This window comes from Plectropomus leopardus, chromosome 22 (assembly GCF_008729295.1).
Source record: "Plectropomus leopardus isolate mb chromosome 22, YSFRI_Pleo_2.0, whole genome shotgun sequence".
Lineage (NCBI taxonomy): Eukaryota > Metazoa > Chordata > Actinopteri > Perciformes > Serranidae > Plectropomus > Plectropomus leopardus.
In genome coordinates, this window is record NC_056484.1 from 15,061,042 (window position 1) to 15,083,815 (window position 22,774).

Below are 22,774 nucleotides of genomic sequence, written 5' to 3' on the forward strand. Positions count from 1 at the left end.
TGCCTTTGCAACAAAACAGTAGACAGAACTCTAACAAAATAAAAGAAAATTGCGAGGTAAAGGTCCTGCCTGACAAGGTGCAGAGGCACGTCTAGCATGACGATGCTGCCATGAAAAGTCTTGACATGACACCTCTTATTAATGTACTTCAAATACCACCAACTCTCTGAAGACACTAATAATGTCATTGTTACTGTGTGGCTGTTAGTGCTGATCTCTTTGAAACGGACTGTTTTTTTAATTAGGCTCATTTGCATAGAAAGAGGCCAATTTTGCGCTAAACGTATACATCTTACCTAATTGAAATACATTTGAATAGCACAGAAGCACTGAGACACTATTTGCTTGGTAGAACAATTGGCCGGAGTATTTCAGCCTTTGCAGGTGCTTTGAGAACGACATGGTTTCTTTTTGTCTTATTAGTGCAGCTTTTGGAATCACGGCTCTACAATACAATATTAATGGGATTTTAAATGTGTTGTTATATGCTTAGTATTGCGATAACATATTTTGCAATATATTACAATTAATTACCTTTTGTTTCATCTTGTAAGATAAAGTTTTCAGTCTTAGTTTTCATCTCACTTCAATTATTTTTAGTGCAGCAAAACCTTGTGGACTGAAAACGCAATTGATAGTGTTAGGCTACCTAAACTTTAATGTGTATTACATTATATGAATTATTTGTGAAATAAAAAAGTGATGTAATGATGCATTATTGCCACACAAAAATATTGCAATCTCAAACTCAATCGAGTGTTTTCTTAATCCAGTAGCAAAAGTAGCCTTGCTGCAGGAGCATGTCACTAGATATGTGAAAGAGAGTATCTTTTGACAGTGTAGAAATGAGATGCTTTGAAGATTTAGGAGAGACATTAGCATCCAGCCTGTTCAGTCTGCAGGAAGGCTTATTTTAATGTAGTGTGCAACCTTCTCATCAGTCCACCCCCTGCTGTGCGGTATTTTGTCATATTGGTTCCTCGCTGAGTCACTGTGGGCTTTAACAGCAGGGGGAGATCAGTGACTGACAGAAAACCAGCTGGTAAAGTGGCATGCCCCCCTCACCCCAAACACTATCAAATACTGTACACATTACACACACAGATGCATACTCACACTATTCAAAATGGGCAGCCTTGTTTTTAGCTGTCTCCAAGACTATGACACTCTTGTCCAGAAAAAAGAAACAATCTGGAAAGGTGCTGTCCTGGTCACATACAAGACAGTGTGTACACTTCTAAAAGGGACATATAATTGATGCAATGAATACACTTGTGTCTGTATAAGACACAGAGAAAGAAATACCAGGATGCAGATATAAGAGAAAGTGATAGTGAGTTGATATTTTCAGTGTGCAATTAGCGCACTTAGCCAGCCATGACTTACTGGAGCTGACCAGAAGTGGTGCTGGAAAGGGTGTGCCTGTGCACTGACACCCTTAACTGTCCAAATAGAAGTTAGCCGAACAGATCAGAGGGACAAATTTAAAGAGGACATATTATGCTCATTTTCAGGTTCATAATTGTATTCTGGGTTTCCACTAGAACATGTTTACATGCCTTAATGTTAAAAAATACTTTTTACCCCTCAACTTCTGCTCAAAATGCTTCATTTAGCTTCTGTCTCTTTAAGCCAACCCGCTCAAAAAGCCCAGTCTGCTCTGATGTGTTTCCGGGTCTTCCACATCTTGGCATCTCTGCACCATTGTTGCTTCTGGAGAATGGCTGTAACGGAGAATAGCAGCCCTTTATATTGTTGAAAATCACTAACAAAAGCTTCTACATCACAATCTTTACAGATGAACATGTTCCAGGAAGAATGTAATCCAAAATCATAGAAAAATTAACAGTATCAGCAACCAAGTGTGCATTTTGCAGTGTATGTAATGTAAGCACTTGTGGTGGTGTGCCTGATGCAGAAGACCAAATTGAGAAACACATTGCAAGCTGACATCAACCTGTCGCAAAAGTAGGAAGAACGTTGGAAACAAAGTATTCAGAACTATGGATGTATAAGGGAACTGGGTACAGGGTTGGAGGTGGACTCTTGTTCATTCCTGTGAAAGTTGCTCAGTGGTGCATGAAGCCAAAAAAGTTTGAAATTACTTGGATATTTGGTGTCATTTGGCACATAGAGCAAAGCGCTCTAGAGACTTCTACCAGCTGAGCAGTTAGCTTCTGGTTTACCCTTTACTAATCTGAATAGGGATGAAATGATTTAATTGTACAGCTTTTCTAGAGTTTGGAAATGTTATTGATCGGAGTGGGTCAAACCCAAATGCCGCATCATGTGACGGACCTGTAAGTTGTAGTTACGTGGTCTGGCCACTATGTCAGTTGGGCACACTTCCTAGGGGCCTGTTCAAAACGGTCGAAGCCTGAGGTTTTTGCTCACAGTTATTACTTTAACATAATTCTACCTCTTCATTTGAAACTTTTGCCACATTTAATATGATCATCTGACACTGTAACATTATCAGTATAACAGAAAATAAGAAAACATAACAGGTCCTCCTAAAGTATAAGAGTGTGTACAGATTAAGTTGAAAATGACTGTATCTTGGCTCTCTTCCCTCTTTTTAATTAATTTTTCCAATGTAAATCCACTATTGGAGATAAACATATGGAACTTGACTTTGAGTATGTTTGACATTTCTGCTGTTTTCTGCCAAAGGTTTTAGGTAAACTTGCCAAGAGGTGGATTGCAGTCACTTAAGACTGGCCAATAAAAAAACCCATCATGACACGATAAAGGTGGCCTTAAAATAGTCGGAGAAGTTTCTTTGTACCCTCAGGACACAGAATGATAAGGTTTGGTTTTTAAGGCAGGCAAAGCTCACAGCTCACCTTCCTCCGCTGAAGCCCAACCATGTGTGTGCCTCCGAAAACTCCTTATCAGAGCTGCCAGAACAGTTTTGCTGCCTTTCTGGTGTGAATGTGCTCTGCAGCGATGCTTCACTGCAGATCTCCCTCTGCTACTAAGGTGACTTTGTGTGCTCAGTGCAGGAATGCGCCATATTTAAAGACAATAAACATTCAAGTATCAAGTATTTACTTAGAGAGTGCCAGTAGCCTCAGTTGCCCCTTCTGGTGTTATCTACTGAGCTGATTTAATTAACTGTATTAATTATTCCAGAGTAGATCTCTATATTATCGATACAATTTGATTAATCGCCAACTAATTTGATAATCAATAATCTGTTTGATTTTTTTTTTTTTTTTTTTAGAAAAAAAGCAGCAGTCTCTGATTCCAGCCTCTTAAATGTAGCATTTTTCAGTGTTTTTACACCTCTATAACAGAAATTGAAAATCTTTGGGTTAAAAAAATAACACATTTCAGGAAGTCATTGGCTTATTTCATAGACCAAACAACTAATCAATTAATTGAGAAAATAAAAGGTTAAACTAAGCTGAAAATAATGGTTGTCTGAAAAGGAGATTATTGTTAATTTATAGTTCTCTTTTAGAAGATAAACATTTTGTTACTTTTTAATTAAAAATTCATGAAAATGCAATGTTTTTCATATTTACGGTAATAGAAGAGACAGAAATTTATGCCATGTCACTTGTGACACAGACACTGTTTTAAAAGCATTTTTACAAATATGTTTTAGATAAAATTACATGTTAAAAAAAAGAAAATACTGTAATATTGTGGCAGAGTGGAAAAAGAAATCCTTGAAAAGACAAAATGGTTATTAGAATGACATCCAAAGAGCCAATAAACTGATGTCTCACTCACATTCTCGTGTGATTAATGCAGAGGAGAGAGTCGACCTTTTGGAGAGAGTCCCGTGTTCTGCTCTGGATATTAATATTCTCTAACATTTGAAGTCTGAATTATGATGTCAAACACTGGGGTGATACTCACTTTGCAAAGCAAGACACTCTCACATTGACTTTCAAGTTACCCTGCTTATGACTCTTGAATTTTACAGTCTCTTAGCACCGAGTGATCACAGTCAAACTGCACACGTTTGAGGTTGTCGATCAATACCAGTGACTCAACAATTGGAACTCACTTTTGAAAAGTATTCAGCCAATATCCTCTGATTTAAAACCCTTCTGTCGTCAATTTCTGCTTTTGTCATGTTTTGAAATTGTACATAATGTGTGACTCATACTGCTGATGTGATGTCGACATTGTTGTTTTCTTGTGCTGACGTTGCAGAATGACGTGTTTAATCAAGCTCCGCTCGTCTCCTTTACATCGATTCTGTCGTCTTTTGTCTCTTTTTATTGTCCGTCCCTCAAATCACCTTGTTTTTCTGGCTGTCCCTTCACACTCACACGATTGCATGTCCTCTCTCAAACTTTATGTGTGTGTGTTTGTGTGTGCCGAGAGAGATTGGGTAGGAGAGAAAGAGGGCATGCATAATTTAGGCTGAAGCTTGTCTGTGCCAATGTGCAGAACTGGACCAGAATTCACTCAGATCTCCTCTCCCTGCTCCCTCATCCTTGCTGCTGTCCTCTAAAAGAAAATATTTACTGAAATGTTCTTGATAGTTTATTATGTTGAGGAGAAGCATCACTGTTGGATGAATAAAGTTATTCAACTTTTTTATTAAGTAAGGGCAATCTTGTTTATACTGATGATTTTGGATGATCTGTTTTAAACTCCTTTACATCTCCTAAAGGGAACGTTGCATGCATATTTTTCCTCCTACCCGTGGTGCTATTCTTCAGTCTAGATTATTTCGGTGTTAGTTGCCAAGTGCTGGAGATATCGACCGTAGCCGTCTGCCTTGTCTCCAGTATAATGGAACTAGGCTTGTGGTGCTCAAAGCGGCAAAAAATTACGTTTAAAAAACTCACCAGCAATTTCTTTTTCCTGAAATCATGATAATCCACAGACCTTTTTGTGAGCAGTTTCATGTAAGAACTATTTTCTTTCTTCTGTACTACACCCGCCAAACCAATCACTACAAAGAAGAAAGCTGGGAAACATTAACATCTGTGCAAAATGTCATGGCAATATATGACATGAGTTGTTGAGGCATCTTGAAAGAGTAATAACAGTAGTCTCTACCCTTATTATTAGCACAGCTAAAAAATAATTGGGGTCCATTATTATTAATTTTATATATGTTTTGTAATAATATATTACAACTACCTTCTTTCTGATATTCTTGCTTTCTTAGGATAAATAAAAATAAATATCCTAAAACTCTAGACACTTTTCATTAAACATTAGAATATTAAACAAACCCAAAAGGCAAGTGCTTGCCTACTGGTCCCGGTTTTAGCTCAACTCTGCCACTGACAGCTGAATAACATACACTGTATGCATGTGCAGTAGGTACTACTTGACATTAAAAGTAGAAATCCAGAAGAAATTACAGTCCCTCGGTTGAATGTTGTTTGGGAGCATAAAGTCTGCATTTAGGAGCTTCTCTTCTCCCTCTCTCTTTTTATTCCTCCTCTCATTATTCAAGCTGCAGCTTTACTACTGTTATATGCTAACATGAGAGGGCAGCTCCACGCCCCTGGCCTTTTAGGTTTCCTATGTTTTGAAACCCCCAAAGGTGTGGGCTGATCATTAAATGTCTCTGCCTCTCACCCTGTTCCCTCCGGACAGCACAGTGCCTTTACCTCACATGACCTGTAAAGGTGACAAAGCTGCTGAGCTGCTGGCTGTTTGATACTATCTCAAAACAGGAGATGTGTGTAATGCAGACAGGAAGGCTTTTTGTGTGTGTTTTTGTGTTTGGCAGCGGATGAGGATTGGTGCGAAAAAGCGGTGACTGGCCCACAGAGCGCTTGAACACACACTGTTATTGCAGGTTAACAATGGTTTGATAGAGAAGTGTGATAGATAGAGTTGCGTGTGTGTTGTTTGTCTTGTTTCATGTCTCTTTGACAAAGCTTTGTCTTCATTGTTTGCATCTAATTTTTTGCACCCAGCGCTGGTTTGCGGCTACACAGTTTTCATGGGATGCAGCCAGTTTCATCTTTAGGATGGAAAAACAATAGACAATAATTATTATGTTCCTAAACCAAATGTGACGCTCTACAATGAAATGAGAGCACTGTTGTTCTAAGAGATACACCCGCCAAATGCTTAAGTTTCACTTGCACCGTACCTGGTGCTCCACTGCTCCGTCTGTGCCCAGAAAATGCCCTGCTGCTCGGGTAGTGTGGTGCTCTGAATATCCAAACAGCATATTCTAACACCTCTCTGAATGAATGATGTTAATGTTATGGTGGGCTGCCACAAAAACATGAATGTGTTGAAGGAAGAGTTCTAGCAAAAACACATTTGATCAGGAAGTAAGCTTGTAAATGTGTTTTTTATGTTTTATTGTGATACAGAACAGCTTGATTTTTCTATACAGGCTGTTATCTAAATGTCTGTGTAAATTATCAAAATCTGAAATATGTAAAGACACAAAAGGTAGGATCTAATCTGATATTTCTGTTCTTTTGGACAGTGACTTCTGAGTAGTTTGAGCATAAAGGCTGTAGAGATGACAAAGTCAATAGTAACTAGTCAATAGTCACAATGCTGGAATTCCTAATGTTGATACAATACCTTGAAAACTATCATTATTTGACATCATTTTCAATACCATAAGATAATTTACATTGATGGTATAAATACATATAACATAAATATAACATGACTATAATGACATTTCTTGTCTTAGTTGGTGGCAGAGAACAACAGAATCACTAAAGTAAAGATTAACAGTAAAAGAGAGTCAGAAAGCGCAGCTGGTACCGCTGTATAGGTACTGCTGGAAATGATTATTTAAACAGTTCCAAATATATATACCTTGAGCACCAAAATGAGGTTGACATTTTTAATTTTGAACATTTGTAATGTCTTAACTTTTGGATGGATTGAAATGAAATTTGGTGAACTCAATCATTTTCTTTTCAGGATGAATTATAAGAACTTTGGTGAATCCCTGAATTTTATAATAGCACCATCATCAGGTGAAAAAAAGTTTATGACCAAACACCTGCACAAACATTCTTCATGAACCTCAGTCGTACGTTGTGTTTAGTGCTAATTAATAACTGCTAGCATGCTAAACTAAGATGGTGACAGTGGTAAACTTTATGCTGTTAAAATTGTCGATGTCAGGATTTAGTGAAAAGCACCACTGTTCCCAAGTAAAACCTCACAGAACTGTTAGCACTCAATTGGATGCATCTTGCAAAGGGTCAAAGCTGAAGGCTGATGGAGTTGAATTTTGGGAGCAAAGTCAGTTTGGCACATGCTGCTCTTTACTCGTGTAGTTGTTAGGAGAGTATAGTTGTTGTTCGTTTATAAGCAGCAACCTTCCTCTGAGCCATGCCATACTCAGGCATTTGGTGTGAAAGTCACTAACTTGTTGCATACTCATTCCACAGCTGCAGGGCGGGACAAACTCTGTTTACTCTCTCAAACATTGATCACTTTGATTTGATTACGTCTGCAGTTCATTTCTTCTGATCGTTTCTGATTGGATCACAGGTGTATGTGTGTGTGTGTGTGTGTGTGTGAGAGAGAGAGAGAGAGAGAGAGAGAGAGATGGAGAAAGAGAGGGGGGTAAATGATTGTTGATTAATGAATCTATGCTTTTTGTCTTCTCAGGACCCAGATTAACTTCACTGTGGCCATTGATTTCACAGCTTCCAACGGTGAGCCTCACAGTAAACACACACACACACACACACACATTTTGCATGAGCACACACACATTTAGAGACCCACATAAAAAGACAGAAAGTGCACTGAATGCCTCAGGAGATTTTATTCAAATATATGCAGATGGGGAATCAAGTGTTTCCTAATAGCCCTCTCCATCACACCTGGCAGCCAAAGCTGAGTGCACTAACACGCTACGATAGCTGTGATTAAGGACGGTGTTATCCATTTACCCTTGAGCTCGGTCCTGGCAGGACAGGAGGTGGCAACAGAGCCAAATTCTATGTGTTTTACTTTGAGGTGAAGGTGTATTTGACCTTATTTTGCTCTCTCTAAAATCTGAATATCAAGCTGTAAAAAGGTTAAAAAAAAATGTAAAAGAAGCTCTACGTGACATTCAGAGTGTAACTATTGCTGCGGTTACATGGATAACACTTCTTACATGGACGCCGGATAAGGTGATCTGACAAGATAAACGTGAAGGTGCCCCAAAACATTTAATCAGAATATACATTTTTTCGCTTGAACACTGTCAACAACTTGCTGCGAAGCATCTAATCTGCTATTTTGCCAGCAGTGTTGTTTCATGAAGGTTTAAAACTGAGACTTATCGTCACTTAACTTCCATAAATCATTTACACATTTGAGCAGAAAATAACACCTACCTTAGCTCATTGTCTCCTTGATGCTGTGACCACCTCATGTCTTCCATTGTCCAAACACATAATCACGCCCGCTGAGTATCCTCTGACTGTGTGCGTTCTCTTTGTCACAAACAGGTAACCCAGCTCAGCCCACATCTCTCCACTACATGAGTCCCTATCAGCTTAATGCCTACGGGATGGCCCTGAAGGCAGTGGGAGAAATCATCCAAGACTACGACAGTGACAAGATGTTTCCAGCGCTGGGGTTTGGAGCCAAGCTGCCACCTGACGGACGGATCTCCCACGAGTTTGCGCTGGTACGAACACATATTATTCATGAAAAGTCAATTTAGGTGGCTCTTCCACTGGATATTTTCATCACAGTTTAGATTTTTTTGTACCTAAACTATGTTTTTTTTCTCCAATATTACTTTTTTTTCTGGTACGTGGTATATTTTTCTTTTCCAGTGCCTAACTGACAAAGTAAACATGTGACATTTCGTCCCTGAAGATACTTTTCTTTTAATCCATCATCCGATAAATATCATTACACACAGAAACCTTTCACACTGAGTCTAATGCATTTTATTGTTGCATTGTTGCATTTTATTGTTTTATTCTTGCAAAAATTTGCAATATGAGACAAAATGTCAAGACACAATTGCTCCACTTTGCATTTACACCACATGTTCTTCACTGTGTCTTGGTCAAACAATTCTCTAAATGCTTTTTATGCATGCAAAAAGATGCAGAAAATTGAAGTGTTATAAGTAGAGTATTGTGTGTAAAAGTGATCAACAAAACATTAAGACGTATTCATTTTCAAATGGGTAAAAATTTTTAAAGAACAATACAGACTTGGTTTGCAAAGGGCCTTATCGCAGGCTTACTTCAACCAATCCGATCAACAAACACACCATCAGAGCCAGTTGGTAAAATCAAACTCTTGACGAAGCCACAGGAGAAGAGCAATGTGACCTCATGATTCCGCAAGATCTCGTGAGAATCCAGCTGTCGCACAAGAAAAGGGCCAAAAAAACTAACATGACCTAAGTGACTCAAGAACATGTGCAAAATTGTTCCTTTACCCTACCTGTGGTGTACAGATACATATACAAATTAATCAGTCAATTTCTTTTTAGACTTTTCTCGTCACTGTTTTCAAGACACAACACTGGAATATAAAAAAACATCCTGAAGCCTGTTTGTTCCATCAGTTTCTCCTCAATGTATCAGAATTTAAAAATAAAAGTCAAAGACGATTCTCTCTCCTCTCTTTAATGTAGAACGGAAACCCTCAGAACCCGTACTGTACAGGTATTGAAGGCGTGATGGAAGCCTACTACCAGAGTCTAAAGTCAGTTCAACTCTACGGACCCACCAACTTCTCTCCCGTAATCAACCATGTGGCCAGGTAACACACACACACACACACACACACACACAGTTTTACGCTTGCATATTTGCTATCGCTGCTTATAAAATGAACTTCAGATCATTTGAATATGCATGAAAAAACACCAAGTTCATTTCACTTTGGGAGTGACACTCAGCATGTGTTCTCAAGTTTTCTGTTTATAGACTCTGTGCAGGAGGTGTTGCCAGGTAGCTAACAAGTTTGAGGGAGAGAGAAGAGCTGATTTCATGGGTTTTTTTGTGTCTACATGGAGAACTTAGTAAATGCTGCAGGGAAGCTGTGCAGACATGTGATCCTGACAATGTTCTGAAATATAAAAAAAAAAATACATTAAGCAACTATTCATGCAAGTGTGTAATTAAAGAGATGTGCTCAAGAGAAGCCTCTCATCAGGTTGCCTCACATATTAAGAAGATTATTTACTGAAATCTTAATTGCGTCGTTACACATGAAGAGGCACTCTGAAGGGAAACGGTGAAACAAGCAGTAACATAGAGGCAGCAGTTTCCCCTTATTTAGCCTGTGAAGTCACCTCAAATACCCGACTTACTTATGATCTTTCCATCAAACCCCCTTTATGAATTTCCGTCTTTGCTTTGTAAGCTCCTTTCTAGCATGTTGTTTTTTTTAATGCAAAAACAGATCACTAATTTCAAAGGAACAGTTTGAGTAAAGTCTAGGTGTCTTTCTCACTTTCTTGCTGAGCGTTTTATGAGAAAATTGATGCCACTTTATCTGTCATGTCTTTCTGTTAAATATCGGACTTTAGCTGGGAGGCATTTAGCTTAGTTTAGTTTGCATTAACCCTTTCAAACCTGTATCAACATTAGCTTTCTTTTGCTGCGTTCAGACGCCTTTCACATCTGTTTAACCCTCAAAAACATTAGCAAATTGCTTTGATTTCTTAAAAAAAAAAAAAGTGTGGGGGGGGGGGGGGGGGGGGGGTTAATGAGCAACTTGGCAAGAAATGTCACAGAAATTGGAAGAAATTAGTAAAGTGTGCCAACAAAATGACCCGAAAATTAGTTTAAAAATTGGTGATTATTATTTAGAAACTTGGGGGAAATTACAAAAAAAACACCTCTTTATAGTTATTTTTCATTATATATGTGTATAATATATGTATGCTGTTACAGATTAATTGCTTATATTTTTTAAGTTTCAGCACTTTTTCAGGTCATTCTCTTGTTTGTTTTCATTTTCGTTTAAGTTTTTTTCCAAGTAATTGTCAAGTAAGTTTTTTACTAATTTCTTTAATTTTTAAGCATTTTTTTTATAAGCTGCTTGTTGCCTTCTCACAATATTTTTGAAGGAGATCAAACGAATGTCCTCTAAACCTCACTACTTAATACGTTATATCTTGTTTGTTTAAACTTCACAAAAAGTGATGTGTAAGGTGTTCTTACACCTTGTCACATCACCACCTTACAGTGTTATGTGTTGCACTCGGGGGTTCACGCTGTATACATTAGTATCGGAACTGTGTGCTAGGTACCTCAACAGAGCTGTAACAAAAAAACAGGACAGAATGGAGCAGTTCTATAGCTACCATCCACAACTTTTGAATAAGGAAACAAAAATAACTGATCTGTATAACAAACTGAACTCGTTGAACCAGATTGCTTGGAGGAAACAATATTTTCTTGGTCCATGCAGATGACAGAGGATAAAACACAAAAATCCAATTCAAAGTAGAAAACAAAATGTTTTATCATCACTGCATGTGAGAAACATAGATATGTTCATTTTAATGTAAAAAAACCCAACACATTGAACATAAATTTGTGGCTTCTCTCAGCTGCACTGCATCTCATTAATTTTTGCTACAAGATTTGACTTCAAAGAAGCGTCCCAGTTTGGTAAATACCATACTAATCAGCAGCACACATTCCACAAACTGATCCTCATTAAAAACTTTTACAACTAGTTTTGGATACATGTAGTATCTTTCTACATCTTTAATGCCTATTTGTAAACTTCAAGCCTGCCTACAATAAGTTACCAAACACATGTTCTTCTTAAGTCTGTAACTCCAGACTTTACATCCCACCTTCTCTCCTCTGTTTGTCACAGATTTGACACAAATTTTTGATGACTATTAACTCAACTTGACAAAATCAAAAAAGACTTGCAAACCGACTCAAACTTTAACACCAGTGACTCGTCGTGACTTCACTTGGACTTGAGGCTTTTGACTTCAAAATGACTTCAAAGTATTTTATTTAAAAATGTGCCACAAATCAATTCATTTCCCTTCACTTTGTGAATCAACTAACAGTAAAAGGTATTTATTTCACACACTTAATTCCTCAAATCAACTTTTTTGAACTATCCTACAGCATCTAATCGAGTTGAAGGAGAGAAGTATAAGGAACTAATGACAGGAAACTGAGTGCCAGTTGGAAAAAATTAAAATAGTTGTGTTCGCCTACAAAACTATAGGTGGTCAAAAAAAAAAAGAAGGTTGAGAATTCAAAACACACAGATTGAAACATTCAGACTGAGATGCAAGAGCTTCCAACAAACTTGTTTTGACAAATAAATAAAATTTTTTTAATTCAATGTATTATTATTGTGTTGCTAAAATGGCATTACATTATGATTTATTATGAGTTGAAACTCAAAGCTCAAGACATGAGTCAACATCAGTAACAGTCAGTTCATGACTTACACAGGAGTGAAAGGTCACACTTAACATCTCAACAAAAATGGAAAGCCTTATTGAGCTGACGATCTTTTGAATCGACAAAAAAAGAGAAGTATGTAGAGAACTACTTGACAGATTAATATGCTCTGGAGTGGGAGGAAAGTAATATTTATTTATTGAAAAAAATCATTTCAGAAACTCTGTAATGCCTCATTCCCACTCAACTATTTGGGTGTACTCTATTTAATTTGAGATCCACCTGAGTACACTAATTAAAACCACACAGAATGATGCTTAATAAGTTCAAGTAATGAGTCATCGTGGTACACAAAAGATGAGGATGGTAGTGCAGAAATCATTACTAAGGTTGTTTTGTGTATGTTTTTTGTGCATAGGTATGCAGCGTCAGTGAAGGACGGCTCCCAGTACTTTGTGCTCCTCATCATCACAGATGGCGTCATCTCAGACATGGCCCAGACCAAGGAGTCTATTGTCAATGTAAGTGCGTCTGCTGTGGCTGTGAGCGCTTGACCCTGCACTTTAAACAACCAAAACAAAAAGAGAAAATCAGACACTTTACTGAAAACAGAATTCATTTAAAAGGGTGTCCTCCTCATGAGTCTTTTAGTTGATGAAACATCAATTGCGTCTGTAAATTGCTTTAAAAGTAACAATAAACGATGACTAGACCTGACAGCAAGCACACGATGCAAATGGAAGCTGAAGGCTGGCTGATGTGGAGCGATCACACCATCAACTGCATTGCTAAATAACATTTAAACAGGTGGTTTGACATGAGTTTGTTTGCATCCTTGGCCAGGCTCTGAGCACACTGCCTTGCTATGATTCAGCCTTGCATCACAAAAACTGTTTCTGCACCAAAACTTGTATCAGTAGATCATTGTGCAGCTCATTGAGGAGCGAGTGAGTGTCTCTTGAGTACTGTTCTCTCCTTACCCGAAAGAGTTAAAAATGCTGTGAAGGTGCAAATCAGTCCCTCAGTAATGAAACTTGATTTATGTTGGGGATTTTATACACAAAGATGGAATACAATGTGCCTCATCAAAGATGAAAAGTAACATAAAAAGGCAGATGTAAAAATTTGGAACATAAAAAAAACCAAAGCAGATGAATGATTGAAGAAAGAAATGCTGGCGTTAACACAGCTGCTGATTTAGTTAAAAACGTATGTATATACATTATATCTACAAAACAGCCTGCTTGTGTTTTTTTCTGTATGAATGTGATGTTAGGAGAGGTGTATCGTTTTTGTTCTCGTATGTTATTTTTACATTTTTATGGTTATGATGTGAATAGTTTAAAAAGAAGGCAAAAAATAAATGAAAAGAAAGAATATTTATCAAAACAGACATATCAACAAAAGAACATTTGCAGTTAATGCCAGAATTATGCAGCACTGTGTAGTATTTCATAAAGTTGCTTAAAGGTCCAGTGTGTAGGATTTGGTGGCCTCTAGTGATGAGGCTGCAGAACTGAAACTTCTCCTACGTGCCAGGCAGAAATACGGCCGATGTGAACACGCAAATGGTACAGCTGATGTTTTGTTTGTCCATTCCGGGTTGCTGTAGAGACAACATGGTTGACTCAGTGAAAGAGGACCTCCTCCAGTTGCAGATATAAATGATATATATACATAATTCTTATTTTCAGGTGATTATGTACTAATGAAAACATAATTATTTCTGTCAATATATCCCCTTACGTCCTGCATGCTAGAGCTATAATATAAAACCATGAATGTATGCATACAAGTAGAACTTCCCTAAGGAGAACTTTTTACATTTGGGCCAAAAAATATGTCTCTTAAGTCTTTGTTATCATCACTTGTGCCGCTCCTGGGAGCAAAAAATCTGTCTTTGAATGAAAGCTGAAGAGCAGCTGTGCCTGTATTTTCCTAATTACACTGTTAGGCAGCTCACTGTCAGCTTATAGATGTACTGACTGTGGAATTACTACGCGTAGAATAGGCACATATGCTGAGGCTTACTAAAAGATAATGTAAATCTACCAGAGTCATGTAAGTCTCAGAGTACACATAAACATAAGGGATCGTTCAGATTTTTGGTATTGATGCATATTTTTACTCACCTCTACATATCCATCATTCCTTGAGTGTCAACAGAAATATGATGTGACTGGGGAGCCTTAACTACTGTTATTTTTTTTTTTTTATGTTTGCTGTGCCGCCCTCACTTCTGACAGCCTGTTATTCACCCTCCGTCCGTCCTCTCCATCACTGTCAAGTCGCAGCATGCTCCAGAGGGAAGCCAGAGTGTGTTGCAGAATGCAAACAAAGTGAAGAGTGAACAACAGCTGTATTTTTGTGTGTGTGTGTATGAAGGCAGTGATCCAGCTCAGGCCTTTGAAGGCAGAGAGGGAGAGGTTGAGAGTGAAATGTTAAGGAGAAAAGGAGGCCGACAGAGGAGAAGGAGGCGGCAGGGTTGAAGAAGGTGGCAGAGATGAGGAGATGCCAAAAAAAAAGAGCAAAATTCAGCGAAGACACAAAAAAGACCTTCACCAAGGGGAGGGAAAAATAAACAAGATGTTTTGATAACATCATCTATTGCTCTACCGCCTGAGGTCGACCCATTCCTCAAATACGCCAAGCATGCACACGCACACTTCACCATCCCTCTCTTTGAATAACCACATAACACATGTCATTTATAAGCCGTCAGCGAGTTCAAGCCGTGTTGTTGATTCTCTCGTCTCCAATATTATTCACTGTGAAGCTTCGACCCACGCAGCACTGCAGGAGGTGCTGCAGAAAAAACACACGTTTACAAATAATGTATACATGTTGGCAAGACATGAATCTGCAAATGCTTTGTTTAATGCTGATGAAAGCAAAGGTTGTATATTTTTTATCCCGTTAATGACGCGCATGAGAAGATACACGTATTAGAGGTGAAAAGAAAAGTTTCAAGTTTTGAAATGTATCAAATGTTGATTGTTTCTCTCCTGACCTGTAGGCCGCCTGTCTGCCGATGTCGATCATCATCGTTGGGGTGGGGCCTGCAGAATTTGATGGTAAGTCGACAAGAACTTGTAAACTTCCAAGTATTATTTATGTTGCTAGAGAAAATAAGCTGTATTTTCAAAGTCCTGATTTGATATTTTGTGTTTTGCAGGCTGTAATTGACTCTCTGTAGGTCTCTTTTTTAACTATTTGACAACAGTGAGAGATAATGTGTTTTATTCTCCTTGTCCTCAGCCATGGTTGAGTTGGACGGTGACGAAATCAGAATCTCATCCAGAGGCAGATACGCTGAGAGGGACATTGTTCAGGTACACACTCCTTTTTTTCTCTCAAACCGTTGTCCACTGCTGTTTTTATTGTTCTCCCATGTAAAGTCTGATTGATTTGACAGCAATCCAAAATGAAACTACGGCCCCAATTGCACATGAGCTCTGCCTCTTGGCACCCTAGATCGTTCGTCATCACTTTTCTAAATGTATCCCTTAAGATTTCTTTTAAATATGATTCTGTTTTTTAGAACCACCAGCAGTAAAAATCAAGGCCAAGTTAATGAACTATACAACACCAGGGGAAATAAAAATGTAGTGTAATGTAGTGCTACAACTAACTGCCAGTACCCTATTAATCCTGTGTGCCTCCATTTCTCTGCATAATGTTTGCAATGTCTGTTCTGGAATACTTTGGTTTCACCATTGTAATTTTACTTAGCTGATTCAGTTAGGAATACGCAGCTTAGAAGCACAAAATTGGGATATAAAGGTCTTCAAAACTGATCAGTATAAGGTATCTTGGTAGGGATGCTGACAAATTCACTTCACTTAATTATCTTATATCCTAAATCTTTTTTTATGTTTGTACAGATATAATTCAGTTTCTTTATTTAAGTCCATGTGGAGATGTAAAGGACTTACCACTTTTATGTTGTCAACTATGAGTAATATGATGTCATCCTCAAGAAATGCTAATTGAGAAAGGAGACAATGGCAACTTGAATTCAGCCAGCGGAAACCCCAGCGCCATGGATTTGATCCCTGACATCCCCGGCTACACGCTGAATCAGCAAACTTTCTGTTGCTACCATTACACAGATTAGACCCCAGATTAGCCTGCTGTGAACCCTAGGGCTGGGTTTTGTGCTGGTTTAATTGGAGCTGCTACAGCTAACTGCTAAATTTTTCCCCTGTTAGTGTTAAAAAAGTACATAAGGGGTGCCTGGTGGCTCAGTGGATAGAGGGGCGCCCCATGTGCAGAGGCTGTGTCCTCACCACAGCGGCCGCTGGTTCAAGTCCGACCTCTGCCCTTTTCTACACGTCTCCCCCTCTGTCTCTAACCCCTTTCACACTCACACTGTCCTATCAATTAAAGGCAATAAAAGCCCCAAAAATAATCTAAAAAAAAGTATACAAAATTACAATAATTAAATATATTGTATCATAAAATTATATTGTATATATTGAATCACAATACTTGTAGATTTGCAATACACATCGAATGAGCGCCCAAGTATTGTTATACAATTAAATCAGGAGCATAATGTTGTCCCAGCCCTATCTCTTATCATGTCAGTGGTTAAGTGGTGCATATTCCTAAACAAAATGGAAAATAAATCAGAAGTTGTAATCACAGTAAGCTTCAAGCTTATTAGACCCCTGGAGTTCTGGAGCCCCGAGGTCGTATCAAAACTCATTCAGTGGATGTTGTAAAATGTTAGACAGACCATTAGAAAGACACTTCTCCCCAAAAACACACACCTTTTTTAGAAGAATTTTTGTGCAAGTCTTGTCACTGTTTTGAAGATGAGTGGCTAAACGAACACCTGAGTCCCGTCCAGGCTGTTCAACTCTGTCCATTCTGGTCACCTCGACCCCGCAGAGCACCTGTCCCCTGACGGCAAAATGGACACAAAGATGCACCATACACAGACACCCACACAGAGATAATGGCATGCTCCTCAGTTTCTGTGCAGAGTCTGAGAGTCTCTGTCTCTTTCTCATTAAAGTGGATAAACAGAGACCCTCAGCTCAAACTCTGGCCTACAGGGCAGCGTGCGGTCTACCGTCACTCAGACAGAAGGGACTTTTTCACTGAGCTACTGCAGCTTAGCCATATTAGAGGCCAACTTTTTAACTCCTTTTCTTCACATGCCTCCTGACTATAAAACAACCACAGAGACAATCAAAATATGGCATTTAAAAGTTTACTGGGATCGGCTGCTCAAGCTCTAAACTATGATTAGTTTATAGTCATTCCTCCAGCCTGTCAATCATCCGTATTGTTGGTGTTTTTTATTTGTATCCTTTTTTTTTTTGCTATAAAGGATCAGCTTACCATGACAAGTATCACTTTTCAGATTCATGTCTTTGCGCGGCAGCAAAGCAACGAGAAGAAATGCATTCAGAGTGACTAGTTTGTTTGTTGTGACACAGAGGAGACACATTTTTCTCCTCCGTGACCTTTTTGCCACTGCTGTCATATCTTTCTCCCTCACACCCTCCCTCAGCACACATAGGCGAGGGAGGCATGCTCGTTAGTTGGCTTTTTAACAAGCTCAAGTACACACACACTCACACTCCAATACGCAGGCGCTCGATGCAGAAAAGAGCTGGAGATGGTGTAAAAGTTTCAGTGCTGGAACATTACAGCGCTTCTACCTACAGGCTCTCATTATCAGTGAGCTAATACCCCAAGTGACACGGTGAGGGTCACATTTGGCAGCGAGGGTTCCCAGCACAAATTGGCCTCTACTGTGAGCTTGTGATTGTAGGTGACATCAGCTCATTAAGTAAATAAAAGTCTCATAACGGTCCCTGTTTGGGTCAGCAGTATCATCTGCGTAGGAGCATTCAACCTGTGGTCTGTGACCCGTGACTGAAATGTGCCGTGTTTATTTCATCACAGCAGGTGGATTTACATGGTGAGGGAGGCAGCAGTCTGAGGTGTAAATAATGAGTCACAGCAGGGTGGCCTGATGGTTAAAGGAGTCAACGTGTGTCCAGGGGTCCCAGAGCAAAAACAGTAAAAAAACGTATTATAAGTTAGTCTGGATATAAATATCACTTCAGTGCCTGTTCTGTGGTGAAGTGGCACTCTAACAGCGGGTGGTACCTCATTCTTTAATGAAACTCTTTCGACCTCCAAGAGAGTTTAGTGCTTCCAACCAGATGTTAACCCAGCAAGGAGAGATTATTGTAAACACACAAACAGTCTATCTAAATCCCTCTGTTACTATTATTACAACTTTGGATTTATTTTCATAGGTTTGGCATCATTTCTTTCACTTATGACAACATTGTGCTCAGTTGCTTGGATCTGTGAAAAACTGAAAATTAGAAGGGCAATCAGAGAGCGCAGACCTCTGTCAACAGGCCACAAGCTCTATCTTGCAAACAGCCTTGCCACAGTTGTCAGTGTTAAATAATTTGCACACCCTCCGTCTGTCCATTCTCAATGTTTTCTGCAGGATCCTCTGCTATGAATCAGACTTTCACCACCTGAAGGGGCGTGCATGTGTATCTGCATTTGTAGAACAGTCAAGGTGCAGAAGTCTGGTTTTCTTTCAGACCACTTAAATTACTATATGCTCAGAGTCTATTATGGGATTTTTCTCCAATGAAGCCTAAATTAAACTGCCTAACCCAGCTCTAACAGCCATCATAAACTCGGTTACATTACTCAAGTCTCATCGGGCTGCTGTGCTTTAAAAATGATCTCTGTGAGTCCCACTCAGTGTTGTATACAGATGTTAAGTTTGAGAATGAGATACCACTGGTATTGGATTGGGTATCTGTACCAGCATGCCTGTAGCTGAGGTATGGGATCTGGAATCAGTTGGGAAAAAAGAACAGATAGGCACATCCCAAGATATTGTCCTTCTATGTATGTGTGACAAATGGCAGGAAGTCACTATTTCTAACCTGTTCGTGGCCTTTTCTTGACCTTGCTAATGTGTAAATAAGGATTGCTGATCTCTGTATTTAAACCTGCATATTTGCAGCCTAATATTTAATCCCAGACATTTGCTGCAGCTAACAAGGTATTAGTATGTAGCTGCTGGCTCTGTGCCCATCTCCTCTATCCGTATTCAAACTAGAAGTGGTTCAGTTTTACACACCAGCAGCCCTAAGCGGCGTCAGCCAGCTTAATACCTAATATTCTCAGTAAAAACACGACATCACTAATTTGCACATTATTGGTATCCGGATTTGCTATTCATCAAATTCAGGATCATATTTCTTTTTCGGGTGCTGTTGAGGAGAAAGTTCTGATGATCACCTCCTCCTGTTCACCAGACAACCAGAGTTTCATTTCTGAAAAAGGGGCGACTGCGCAGCGTCTTAATTAGGAGAGACTCTCTTCTGTGTAGCAATAATCCTGCAGTCCATAAGAGCTTCTTCCACTTGACGCAGCGAACAAAGCAACTTGAAACAAAGGGGATGAATCATGTCATTTCAATTATTTTCTTAGCATTCTGCCCACTTTTGTTTTTTTGCTCCCAGACATTTCACTCTGCTCTTAATCCTCTTTCTAATCTCCGTATATTGTCTTTTCATTTGACTGTTCTCATTTTCCCTCTTTACTAAACCAGCTGTCTATCCTTTCATCACTTCCCCTCAATATTTGCATCGCTCCTGCTTCGCTCATCTGACCCTTTCCTAAGCCATGCCCGTGTAGCTCCGGCTGCTATGCCGATGAAGTTTTTCAGTCTCGCGTGAACTGCCATCTTACAGCATTCTCACACGATTTAGCAACTTTTCAGGCCCTTCCATCAACTTTTTCTAAAAAAGCATAGCAGCACTACCAAGTAAGTATTCTGAGGACATTTCAGTCCCCAGAAGTAGCTGCAGAGTCAGCGCTCTTTGCTTTGAAGGTACTCTCTGGAGTAAAATCATTACACTACGTCAATTCCTTTTCGCTTTGATGAAGGTCCGGCTGCTGCGGGAGGAAGAGAAGCCTGGTCACGCTCATCATATATTTGTTATATGGAATTAAACAAAGTACATCACCAGTGAAATGTTATCCCAAAGGCTTCTCTAACTTGTGCTTGTAATTTAGTCCTTTTTGAATCTTCGAACATTGTTTGCTGCTGCTTTATTCTTGTCCGTATGTCCGGATAGTTCTGGTTATCAGTGGTTTCTGGTTGTTGAATGAGTTACTGTCCAGACGTCCCAGCATCAACAAGACAGCTGCATGATCGCTCCTCCCAGCTACATTCCCGCCATCACTCCAGTCCTTACTCACCATGAAGCACGTGCTTTTCCTTCTTTCGTCAAAGTACTCTGCTCTGAAAAAGAGCCACCTGGTTGAATGGTGCTCTCCATGATTTATTCAAGTCTTGGGGAATCAAAGTATAAAACAGTTTGGCAGCAGTTGCTGGAGTGTTAACTTCAACTGGTCACTCACAGTCTTCCCTCCCCTCCCTCAGTTTGTCCCATTCAGAGACTACATCGACCGGACGGGGAACCACATCCTTAGCATGGCCCGGCTCGCCAAAGACGTCTTGGCTGAGATCCCTGACCAGTTCCTCTCCTACATGAGGACCCGCGGGATCAAGCCGTCTCCAACACCGCCTCCCTACACGCCACCAGCGCAACCCATCCAAACCCAGATATGAGGAGCCGGGGGGAGACAGCTTTCGGAGACGGGGGTTAGCCGAACTTTACGCGTGAAATACATCCATTTCCCTAAAGGCCACTCTCCATGCCTTGTGGATCACGTGTTCAGGAAGCTGCATGTCGGGCCGGGAGAGTGTCGCTTTTTGAGGACAGGAAAAGCCAATGAGAGTCTGTTTACTTCCACTGTCAAGCATTCCTGTGACTGTCTGGATTTTGTTTTTACGCCTGGGTAACACGAGCAGGCTTCGGAGAGAGTTTTAATTTTAAGCTGGAAGGAAAAGAATGAATGAAAGAGGAAATGAGAGACACCTTTGGATGCATGAAGAGAATGTCTCCAGACAAAACAAAGGAATCACTTGACGAACTTCTCCTGTAAATATCTGGACATATGTGACTTCTACTTTTTCTGTCTCTTTCTCTCTCTCTCTCTAACTCACTCATTGTTTACAGTAAACACAAAAAGGATTTTTACTGTTGATACTTTTATATACACATAGATCCAATATGAAGGTTGTAATATTCTCTCTCTCTCTCTCTCTCTCTCTCTCTCTCTCTCTCGCTCTCGCTCTCTCTCTCTCTCTCTCCTGGCATGTGCGTCAGGTAGCAGCAGTGCAGGTCCTGGTAGCCCCTCTGTACCGTACCGTACTGTGCTGTACTGTACCGTACTGTATTCTGGTGTTTGTATTAACCTTTTGCATGAGTGTAGCCTCAGTCAAGTGCATGCATATAGTGGTCCTGCACTACCTCTTCTGTCCAAACATTCATTTGTCTCTCTGTCTTTGGGGGGTGGGTGTCTGTCTGCCTGTATCCATTCGTCACTTCACCCTCTCTGTCTGTCTGTCTGTCTGTCTGTCTGTCTGTCTGTCTGTCTGTCTGTCTGCACTGCTCTCAGGCCTGAGAAGTCTGCCTGTCTCCCTGTTTCAGCTTTTCTTCTCTCTCTCCCTCTCTCTTTCTTTCCTTTCTTTTATCCCTCTCTCATTTCTAATAGCTGTGTTTCCATCCAACATTTTTTTCTAGATATAATGATGAGCTGAGTAGAAAATGCATCATTTTTGTGCTCAGTTGAAGACGGAAAGGTTTTATTGCACAATGTGATGAATAGCAGAGGAATGTCCTCTGATTCACCCGACTTAATCTGCTTTCTAAATGGTTCAAATTCCAAAATTAATTATTAGATGTAAAATTGGTTCCACACTGCTTCCCAGAAACGTGTACCCCTGTATAAGGTTTCTTGCGTCTTTTGGAAGACAAAAAAGCCAGTATATGTGCATTACTGTTTTTAATATTTTAGTCTTGCTAGCGGCATGGCTCAAGGGATGGCAGTGTAGGTGGACCCACTAAAACCAAAAAACCTCAACAATAATTGGATGGATTGCCATAAAATTAGGCATAAATACTCACCTTTAATCTATTACCATAATTTAATTTGTGTAGTGTTCTGTTTTTTGATAAAATACCTGAAAATTTGCTGTAACTATACACTTCACTGAACTATTTCAGTGAGACAACTATGCTATGCATTATGCTGACATTATTGGAATAATGGCATCCAATTGCATAAATTAGCCTAGCAGCTAACTGACTTTTCCTCTAATCTAAGCCAGAATAGCTCAAACAAAAGACTAAAAATGTTATCTTATGGGGGCTTTATTATCTTTCTAGTTTATTGTTTTTCTTATCAGTTAAATAAAAGATTTATTTCTACTAAAGGAAGATCTGCGTCACTGTGACCTGTGTACATTTCTGGGTAGGAGCCTGTTGATTCAAAGCAGAAGACATAAACCCTGCTGTAGTCTTGTGCATTGTTTCAAAGTGACT

The 22,774-nt window shown here is 39.5% G+C and overlaps 1 protein-coding gene across 1 annotated transcript in view; it reads left to right on the forward strand.

The window, feature by feature from the left end:
* Positions 1-21,794, forward strand: part of LOC121961191 (copine-8) — a 100,323-nt gene extending 78,529 nt beyond the window's left edge. Inside the window, exons 14-20 of the mRNA XM_042511078.1 lie at positions 7,582-7,628; positions 8,415-8,596; positions 9,566-9,693; positions 12,739-12,841; positions 15,337-15,394; positions 15,579-15,652; positions 20,767-21,794. Of these exons, the coding sequence (XP_042367012.1) occupies positions 7,582-7,628; positions 8,415-8,596; positions 9,566-9,693; positions 12,739-12,841; positions 15,337-15,394; positions 15,579-15,652; positions 20,767-20,955 (781 nt within the window). The 3' untranslated portion in view covers positions 20,956-21,794. The remainder of the gene's footprint in view (positions 1-7,581; positions 7,629-8,414; positions 8,597-9,565; positions 9,694-12,738; positions 12,842-15,336; positions 15,395-15,578; positions 15,653-20,766) is intronic.
* Positions 21,795-22,774: the final 980 nt, after the last annotated feature.